The sequence below is a fragment of the Rhinopithecus bieti genome, unplaced genomic scaffold, assembly GCF_001698545.2.
Source record: "Rhinopithecus bieti isolate Rb0 unplaced genomic scaffold, ASM169854v2 scaffold_5002, whole genome shotgun sequence".
NCBI classification, from domain to species: Eukaryota; Metazoa; Chordata; class Mammalia; order Primates; family Cercopithecidae; genus Rhinopithecus; species Rhinopithecus bieti.
Genome location: NW_016804830.1, coordinates 2275449 through 2286504, shown reverse-complemented (window position 1 = coordinate 2286504; position 11056 = coordinate 2275449). Strand labels below are relative to the sequence as shown.

The 11056-nt window shown below is 40.1% G+C and overlaps 1 protein-coding gene across 8 annotated transcripts in view; it reads right to left on the bottom strand.

Annotated features, from left to right (window-relative positions):
• Window positions 1–11056, bottom strand: part of ZNF569 (zinc finger protein 569) — a 67409-nt gene that overhangs the window by 28250 nt on the left and 28103 nt on the right. For all 8 annotated transcript variants that reach the window (XM_017870556.1, XM_017870553.1, XM_017870558.1 and 5 more), the window contains one exon: window positions 9584–9641. In XM_017870556.1, the coding sequence (XP_017726045.1) occupies window positions 9584–9641 (58 nt within the window). The remainder of the gene's footprint in view (window positions 1–9583; window positions 9642–11056) is intronic.

Genomic DNA, 11056 nt, shown 5'->3' with positions numbered 1-11056 from the left:
CTGTGACCCTACCCCCAACCTTGTCCTTGCAAGAGACATGTGCTGTGGTGACTCAAGGTTTAATGGATTTTGGGCTGTGCAGGATGTGCTTTGTTAAACAAGTGCCTAAAGGCTGCTTGCTGGTTAAAGGTCATCACCATTCTCTTAATCTCAAGTAAGAGAAAAGAATTTGTCTCCTGCCCATCCCTGGGCAATGGAACCCGATTGTATGCTTTGTTTACTGAGCAAGGAGAAAACCGCCTTTAGGAATAAGGTGGGACTTGCTGGAGCAATGCTGCTAAAAGGTTTATGGAGAGTTTGCATATGCATCTCAAGGCACAGCATTTTCTTTTAAACTTATTCATGTTACAGGGATTTTTGTTCATATGTCTTACTGCTGATTTCCTCCCTACAATGATCCTATTGTCCAGCCACTCCCTTATCTTTTTGATGGTAAAGATAATTATCAATAAATACTAAGGGAACTCAGAGACCAGTGCCGGCGTAGGTCTTCTGTAAGGTGAGTGCTGGTCCCCTGGGCCCCGCTTTTCTTTCTCTATACTTTGTCTCTGTGTCTTATTTCTTTTCTCAAGTCTCTTGTTCCACCTAACGAGAAACACCCACAGGTGTGGAGGGGCAGGCCACCCCTTCAACCCTGATATGAAAACCAGACCAAGACAGATCAAAAAATAAAAAAATCAAAAAATAAAACTACAGGCCAATATCCTTGCTGAACATTGATGCAAAAATCCTCAAAATACTAGCAAACCGAATTCAGCAACACATTAAAAAGATAATACATCATGACTAAGTGGGATTTATCTTAGAAATGCAAGGACATTTAAACATTTGCAAATCAATCAATGTGATATATCACATCAACAGAATAAAGGACAAAAACCATATGATCATTTCAACTGGTGCTGAAAAAGCATTCGATAAAATTCAACATCCCTTCAATGATAAAACTCTCAAAACTGAGTACAGAAGGAACATACCTCAATACGATAAAAGCCATATATGACAGACTCACAGCTAGTATACTGAATGGGGAAAAACAGAAGGCCTTTCCTCTCAGATCTGGAATATGACAAGGCTGCCTACTTTCACCACTGTTATTCAACATAGTACTGGAAATCCTAGCAAGAGAAATCAGATAAGAGAAGTAAAAGGCATCCAAATTAAAAAAGAAGAAGTCAAATTATCCTGTTTGCAGATATGATCTTCTATTTGAAAAAACCTGAAGACTCTAGCAAAAAAACTATCAGAACTGATAAACAAATTCAGTAAAGTTGTGGGATACAAAATCAACATAGAAAAATCAATAGCATTTCTATATGCCAACAGCAAACAATCTGAAGAAAGAAATCAAGAAATTAATCCCATTTACAGTAGCTAAAAAGAAAATCCCTAAGAGTTAACCAAAGAATTGAAAGATCTGTACAATGAAAATTATAAAACACTGATGAAAAAAATTGAAGAGGACACAAAAAAATGGAAAGATAGTCCATGCTCATGGGTTAGAAGAATCAATATTGTTAAAATGTTCATACTACCTAAAGCAATCTACAGATTCAGTGCAATTATTATCAAAATGCCAATGACATTCTTCATAGAAATAGAAAAATATGCTAAAATTTATATGGAACCACAAAAGACCCAGAACAGGCAAAGCCACCCTGAGCAAACAGAAAAAAAACTGGAGGAGCCTGACTTCAGATTATACTACAAAACTACAGTTAACCACAACAGCATGGTACTGATGTAAAAACAGACACATAGGCCAGGAAGGGTAGCTTGTGCCTGTAATCCCAGCACTTTGGGAGGCTAAGGTGGGAGAAGTGCTTGAGCCTGAGAGTTTGAGTCCTGGGCAACATAGTGAGACCTTGTCTCTACAAAAAAATAAAAAATTAGGCATGGTGGCGTGCACCTGTGGTACTTGGGAAGCTGAGGCAAGAGGATTACCTAAGCCGGGGAGGTCAAGGCTGCAGCAAGCCATGTTCACACCTCTGCACTCCAGCCTGAGCAAGACAGTAAGAGAGCAAGATCCTGTCAGAAGTAGCAGCAACAAAGAATAACAACAAGCAGACACACAGACCAATGGAACAGAATAGAGAACCCAGAAGCAAATCCATACATCTCGAACTCATTTTCAACAATGGTGCCAAGAAATACACTGGGGAAAGAACAGTATCTTCAATAACTGGATATCCATATGCAGAAGAATGAAACTAGACCCCTTATATCTTGCCATACACAAAAATAAAATCAAAATGGATTAAAGACTTAAATATAAGACCTCAAACTATGAAACGACTAAAACACTGAGGAAACTCAGGATAATGGACTGGACAAAGGTTCCTTGAGTAATACCCCATAAGCACAGGTAGCCAACGGGAAAATGGACAAATGGGATCATACCAAGTTAAAAAGCTTCTGCACATCAAGGGAAACAATTAGCAAAGTGAAGAGGCAACCCACAAAATGGGAGAAAATATATGTAAACTATCCATCAGACAGGGGATTAATAACTAGATAATATAAGGAGCTCAAACAACTATATGAAAAAATCTAATAATATGATTTAAAAAGGGGGAAAAGATCTGAAGACATTTCTCAAAGGACATACAAATGGCAAACAGGCATATGAAAAGGTGTTCAACATCACTGATCATCAGATAAATGCAAATTAAAACTACAGTGAGATATCATCTCATCCCAATTAAAATGGTTTTTTTTTTGTTTGTTTGTAATAGAGTTTCACTCTTGTTGCCCAAGCTGGAGTGCAGTGGTGTGATCTTGGCTCACTGAAACCTCTGCCTCCTGGGTTCAAGTGATTCTCTTGCCTCAGCCTCCTGAGTAGCTGGGATTACAGGTGTGCACCACCATGCCTGGCTCATTTTTGTATTCTTAATAGAGACGGGGTTTCACCATGTTGACCAGGCTGGTCTTGAACTCCTGACCTCAGATGATCCACCCGCCTTGGCCTCCCAAAGTGCTGGGATTACAGGCATTAGCCACCGTGCCTGGCTTTAAAATGGCTTTTATCCAAAAGACAGGTAATAATAAATGCTGGCCAGGATGTGGAGAAAAGGGAACTCTCATATATTGTTGGTGGGAATGTAAATTAGTACAACCAGATGGATAACCGCTTGGAGGTTCATCAAAAAAGTAAAATACAACTATCATATAATCCAGCAATCCCACTGCTAAGTATATACCCAAAAGAAAGGAAATCAGTGTATTAAAGAGATATCTGCACTCCCTTATTTAATGCTTCCTTGTTTATTCACAATAGCCAAGATTTGGAATCAAGCTAAGTGCTCATCAAGAAACAGATGGATAAAGAAAATGTGATACATACACACCTTGGAGTACTATTCAGCCATAAAAAACAACAAGATCCTGTCATTTGCAACAATATGGATGCAACTGGAGATCATTATGTTAAGTGAAATAAGCCAGGCACAGAACGACAAACCTGACATATTCTTACTTATTTATGAGAGCTAAAATTAAAACAACTGAACTCAGGGAAATAGAGCACAGAATGATGGTTACCAGCAGCTAGGAAGGATAGTGGGTGGGGGAAATGGGGATGGTTAATAGGTACAAACACAGTTAGAATGAATAAGATCTAACATTTGATAGTGCAACAAGACAACTATAGTCAACAATAATTTATTTGTACATTTAAAAATAACCAAAAGAGTAAATTGTAACACAAAGGATAAATGCTTGGATAGATACCCTATTTACCCTGATTACTCGTTGTATGCCTGTATCAAAATATCTCGCCAGGCGCGGTGGCTCACGCCTGTAATGCCAGCACTCTGGGAGGCCGAGGTAGGCGGATCATGAGGTTAGGAGATCGAGACCATCCTGGCTAACACGGTGAAACCCTGTCTCTACTAAAAAAAAAAAAAAAAAAAAGAAAAAAAAAAAAATTAGCTGAGGGTTGTGGCGGGCGCCTGTAGTCCCAGCTACTCCAGAGGCTAAGGCAGGAGAATGGCCTGAGCCCAGGAGGCAGAGCTTGCAGTGAGCCGAGATCGCACCACTGCACTCCAGCCTGGGCGGCAGAGCGACAATCCATCTCAAAACAAAACAAAACAAAACATCTCATGTAGCTCATAAATGTATACTTCATACAGTATACACCTACTATGTTTCTACAAAACTAAAATTAAAAAAAAAAACTATCAACAAAGACTCCTATATTTAGGAGACTTATCTTTCTTTTTTCTTTTTTTTTTTTGAGATGAAGTCTTGCTGTGCTGCCCAGGCTGGAGTGCAATGGCACAATCTCGGCTGACTGCAAGCTCCGCCTCCCAGGTTCACGCCATTCTCCTGCCTCAGCCTCCCAAATAGCTGGGACTACAGGCACCCACCACCACACCCGGCTAATTTTTTGTATTTTTAGTAGAGACAGGGTTTCACCGTGTTAGCCAGGATGGTCTGGATCTCCTGACCTCGTGATCCACCTGCCGCGGCCTCCCACCTCGGCCTCCCAAAGTGCTGGGATTATAGGTGTCAGCCACCACGCCTGGCCAGAAACTTATCTTTCTTTTTTTTTTTTTTTTTTGAGATGGAGTCTGGCTCTGTCACCCAGGCTGGAGTGCAGTGGCCGGATCTCAGCTCACTGCAACCTCCGCCTCCCGGGTTTATGCCATTCTCCCGCCTCAGCCTCCCGAGTAGCTGGGACTACAGGCGCCCGCCACCTCGCCTGGCTAGTTTTTTATATTTTTTAGTAGAGACGGGGTCTCACCGTATTAGCCAGGATGGTCTCAATCTCCTGACCTCGTGATCCGCCCGTCTTGGCCTCCCAAAGTGCTGGGATTACAGGCTTGAGCCACCGTGCCCGGCCCAGAAACTTATCTTTCAAACATGAAGGTGATTATGTTAGGTGAAAGAAGCCAGACACAAAAGGTCACATATTTTATTATTGTATATATATATGAAATATTCAGAATAGATAATATAGCCAGAATAGGTTAAATCCACAGAGACAGAATACAGATTGGTGTTTGCCAGGGGCTTGGAGGAAGAGAGGGATAGGGGAACAGATGCTTAATGGGCATGGGGTTTTATTTTGAGGTGCTAAAAATGTTACAGAACCAGATAGAGGTGGTGGCTGTACAACACTGTGAATGTACTAAAGGCCACTGAATTGTAGAATAATTTTAAATATGTATGTGAATTTCAGGTAAAAAAAAAAATAAGGTGAAATAAATAAAAACAAAGAATTCAATGCTAGCAGACTGGCCTCATAAGAAACCTGGAAGGAAGTTATTCAGACTGAAAGGAAGTAGCAAAAAACAATTAAAATCCACATGAAAAAATGAAGAGCTCCAATAAAGCACTAAGCAGAATGCAGAGCACACAGTATGCTCCGTAAGTATCAGCTGAACTAGTTTAATTTTCTTAGGTACTCTGCCCTGCATTGCTGGAGAAGTGAACCTTTTACTTGCAGATGAAGACTTAATGGCAACGAAAGAACAAATAAATGTGATATTCTTCTCTATGGGCTAATTTTCTTCTTTATCAATGCGCTTTATCACCAAGAATATCTCAACACCTTCCATGGCCTTATTTTATACTACCTTGGCCTCAACTCAGCACTCACCAGCTCCAAACATGTTTAACCAGTATACTAGTTTTGAAGTACGTATTAATGTATGTTTCCTTATGCCTCCTCCTATCTTTTCTCCTTTTAACTTTATTGAAAAAGGAAAGAGGAGAAGATGAAAGGGGAAAATCCTCTCCTTCCTCTTACAGGCCTGGAATAGAAGGAAAAAAGGCTTTGAAGGTAGGGAGGTAAGAAGTTAAATATGTGCCTAAAACTCCCCACACTCCGAGGCATGAGTGTGAAATGGGAGAGAGGCAGTGAGTTAAGTGGGAAGAGTGTCATATCAAACTGAGAGAATAACTTCTAAGTAGCTTTCAGTTCCCATATAGCACAGACCCTGAGTAGGATGAAATAGGGTCATTTCAGAAGACAAGATGAGGCTGTGCATAGTGGCTCATGCCTGTAATCCCAACACTTTGGGAGGCCAAGAGGCAGGAAGATTGCTTGAGCCCAGGAGTTCGAGATCAGCCTGGGCAACATAGTGGGACCTTGTCTCTACAAATTTTGTTTTTTCAAATTAACCAGGCATGGGGGCACGTGCCTGTACTCCCAGCTACTTGGGTAGCTGAAGGCAGGACTGCTTGAGCCCAGCAGGCAGAGGTTGCAGTGAGCTGAGATTGCGCCACTGCACTCCAGCCTGGGTGACAGAGTAAGACCCTGTTTCAAAAAAAAAAGGCAAAATGATCCTACATGCATGTGGTAGGGTTTAGGGGACTCAGGAAGCATCGAGAGTATGACAGAGATTCAGAGAGATCTACAGAGATAGCAAGAACCAAAGGAGGCCAGTTGATAAGGAGAGGTCCTTGGACCATCATTGAGCTGTGAAATACACATGAAATAAATACACATGAAATACACATGAAATAAATTCATCAGCCACTGAATGTACAGAAAAAGGAGCTAGCTAAATCATCTAGCACATGAAAAAGGAGCTAGCTAAATCATCTAGCACATACCCAAGCTATGAAGATCTTCCCTGTTATCTCAAACACCACCTTAACAGAACAGGGATACAGAAGAGAATCTGAATGACTAAATAATTGCCAAGAGAACAATTTGCTGATTGAACTAAGTTTTGAATCAGACTGCATTAAAATTAGTTTTTTCATTTTATCAATCAGAACTCACAGGGGATAGCAGAGCGAGTTTAGAAACATTCTGGGCCTCTTGGGGCTTGTACTTAGGGGACACGGAAATGAAAACATAAGCAAGTGAATAAGTGAGATAAAATGTGATATTGATAAGAAATGCAATAAAGGTAATGGGTTATAGAATGAATCAGATACTCTACTTTGAATTTAGTAACCAAAGACGACCTTGAGGAGGATGACATTTCAGCAGAAACCTGAATGAGAAAGAACCAGTCATATAAATATCTAGGGTAGGAACATTTAAAAGCATGTTCAGAGTTCCTGAGGCAGGATAAACTTGGTCTGTTCAAAGCAGGGAAAGGTTAGTGAGGCTGAAACACAGTGAATGGGGGAGAATGTAGCACAAGATAATAGTGAAGACATGGACAGAAGGCATACCAAGAAGGGCTTTGTAAGGGACATTATTCCACATGTAAAGGAAAGCCACTAGATGGTATTAAGCAGATAAGTCATAATAAAACCTGAGGTTTAAATTATCACTTTGGTTGTTCTATGGAGAATGGACTATAGATGGTCAGGAGTGGATACAGGGAGATTAGTAGGCAGTTGCTAGAGTAGTTCCCGGAAAGAAATGAAGTGACATGGATTATAAGATCCATGGAAATATTGATCAGAGAATATAATAATATTCAGCAATGAGATTAACTGAACTACAACTAGATGCAACAATTTAACATGGATGAATCTCACAAACATAATATTAAACAAAAGAAGCCAGATACAGAATGCACAGAATATATAAAGTTAAAACACAGGGAGAAACAATTTACGGTGATAAACGCTGAACACTCCTGGGGTGGGGGTGATGACTAGGTAGGTATAGAAAAGGTATCCTAGAGTGCTAGGGTAATTCTGTATTTCTTCGTTGAGTGTGTGCACTGTGTTACACAGGTGTGTTCATTTTGAAAATTAACTGAGTGTGCCTGAGGAAGAAACCAGAGATATACAGAAACTGGTAGATAAAAATACATGGTCGGCCAGGCGCGGAGGCTCACGCCTGTAATCCCAGCCTTTGCGAGGCAGGCGGATCACCTGAGGTCAGGAATCGGAGACCAGCCTGGCCAACATGGTGAAACCCCGTCTCTACTAAAAATATAAAATTATAAAATTAGCCGGGTATGGTGGTGCACGCCTGTAATCCCACCTACTCGGGAGGCTGAGGCAGGAGAATTGCTTGAACCTGGGAGGCAGAGGTTGCAGTGAGCCGAGATGGCATCACCGCACTCTACCCTGGGCAACAAAGTGAGACTCAAAACAACAACAACAACAACAACAACAACAACAACAACACTATAAAAGAAAGGTATATCTCAGAAGATCAAAGCTTTGAGCTGAGGGTAAAAAGTAAAATATGTTCAGTATCTGAGAGGGTAAGATAAATCTGAAAGGAAATCACAAGTATTCACAGAATATCAAGTGTACTAGGTGGTGTTCTAGGTACTGGAGATACAGCAGTAAACAAAGTAAAACACACTCTCTGCTCACATTCTAGTGGTTAAAATTTTAAGAATTCACCAGAAATGATTACAGTGTGGCTCAATCAGCAGCAAATGCCCATTGAAAAAGATAGTTACATAGGGTCATTTGAAAGACACACATCCCACCTCTTTCTCAAGATAGTCTAGTTTTCTCTCTTTAAATTTATGGGCCAGGCACAGTGGCTCACACCTATAATCCCAGCACTTGGGAGGCCAAGGCACGTGGATCACTTGAGGTCAAGAGTTTGAGACCAGCCTGGCCAACATGGTGAAACCCTATCTGTACTAAAAATACAAAAAAAAAAAACCCACAAAAATTAGCCAGGAGTGCTGGTGGGTGCCTATAATCCCAGCTACAACAGAGGCTGAGGCAAGAGAATCACTTGAACCCGGGAGGCGGAGGCTGCAGTGAGCTGAGATCGTGCCACTGCACTCCAGCTTGGGCAACAGAGCAAGACTCCATCTCAAAAAGTAAATAAATATAAGTAAATAAATAAATTTATATATGACATACATAGAGTAATGTGGTAAAATGGACTAGTCTTAATCATACAATCTGATAAATTTGTATACATTTGTAGACATGGGTACCTACAAGTCAAAACATAGAACATTTTCAGCCCTCCAGATTTCTTCATGCTGTTTCACAGTAAATACCCTCTCAGAGGTAACCAGTATTCTGACTTCCATCACAATAGATTAGTTTTGCCCGTTTTCAACTTCATATGAGGAACCCTACGATATATACTTTTTTGTTTCTGCCTTCTTTCATTCTATGTTTGTGTAATCTATCCATGTTGGTTGTTGTGTGTGGCAGTCATCTGTTCTTTGTTATTGTTAAGTAGTATTCCACTGTGTGAAATACTGTAATTTATTCCTTTTTCTGTTAATGTTCATTTGCATTCTTTCTAATGCTGGGCTATTTTGGTAGTTACACTTTATTTTGTCCTTGATCAAAAGAGAACATCAAAAGAGCTGGGTTTATCAACTACAAGAAGTAACAATAAAATGTTTTCATTGACCTCTAGGTATCAATGAAAAGCTTATTTCTGTTAGAAAATGTTGATTTTTTATTGTTACATACAATGAAAATTATGTAACAAATTTTTGCTCTGGTTTTCTTTACCTATGAAAAGGAAATTTAAATTTGATGCCCAACTTTAATCTCTCTGAATTTCATAAAATACCCACATTTTAACTCTTCCCTAGTTTTAATTGTTCAACTCTATTTCCCCTGAAAATATATTTTACGTATATAGGCCTTTATAATTTACTGTATGAATTACTGTAATCCCCTTAAATTGCATTGGAGAGTAAGGCAAGAAACAGATACACTATTTAATATTTACCTGGGACTCAGTCATTTCCTCTTCTTTCTGGGAAGGGATGGGGCCTGCAGAAGTCGAGCTGGGGAAGAGAATAAAACTCATTAAAATAGGCCTGGCTTGTAGTTTCAGAAATATGCACACACAGAGTGGATTAAAGGTCACCCTGTAGTGGAATGATAACTAAAGCTATCAGAAATGCCAAGAATATTCACACCATAAAGGTTCTTAATAGGTGTGAGGATGATTGGAATAATCATGCAGAGCTTGGGCATAGAGTAGATAGAAACGGGTGCATATGTGGGAGCTCTGTATCGGAGAATACATGTAGCATTATGAAGGCACATATCCAGGAAAATTATGAAACTGACAAAACACCTAAAGTATTTTAATGTATTGAGACATTTAAGACAGTAATAATTAGCAAGTAAGAAAGAATTAAGTAGCAATTTAAAAGAATTTAAAAGGTGATATAATTATATCTTGAGGAACAAATAAAATGTTTGTATGTGTGAGTACTGTGTATCAGAGGTACTGATGGTAAGAGAGTTAAATCTGTACTTTTCCCTAGCCACAGCAATCAGACAAGAGAAAGAAATAAAGGGCATCCAAATTGGTAAACAGGAAGTCACACTGTTGCTGCTGCTGACATGATTGTATACCTAGAAAACCCTAAAGATTCATCCCCAAAGCTCCTAGAACTGGCAATTGAATTCAGCAGTTTCAGGACACAAAATTAATGTACACAAATCAGTAGCCCTGCTATATGCCAACAGCAACCAAGCTGAGAATCAAATTAAAAACTCAACCCCGGCCGGGCGCGGTGGCTCAAGCCTGTAATCCCAGCACTTTGGGAGGCTGAGACGGGCGGATCACGAGTTCAGGAGATCGAGACCATCCTGGCTAACACGGTGAAACCCCGTCTCTACTAAAATACAAAAAAACTAGCCGGGCGAGGTGGCGGGAGCCTGTAGTCCCAGCTACTCCGGAGGCTGAGGCAGGAGAATGGCGTAAACCCGGGAGGCGGAGCTTGCAGTGAGCTGAGATCCGGCCACTGCACTCCAGCCTGGGTGACAGAGCGAGACTCCGTCTCAAAAAAAAAAAAAAAAGAACTCAACCCCTTTTACAATAGCTGTCAAAAAAATAAAATACTTAGGAATGTACTTAACCAAGGAGGAAAAAGACCTCTATAAGGAAAACTACAAAACACTGCTCAGAGAAATCATAGATAACACAAACAAATGGAAACACATCCTGTGCTCATGGATGGGTAGAATCAATATTGTGAAAATGACCATACTGCCAAAAGCAATCTACAAATTTGACGCAATTCCCATCAAGATACCACCATCAATCTACACAGAACTAGAAAAAACAATCCTAAAATTCATATGGAACCAAAAAAGAGCCCACAGCCAAAGAAAGACTAAGCAAAAATAACAAATCTGGAGGCATTACATTATTTTACTTCAAACTATATTGTAAGACCATAGTCAC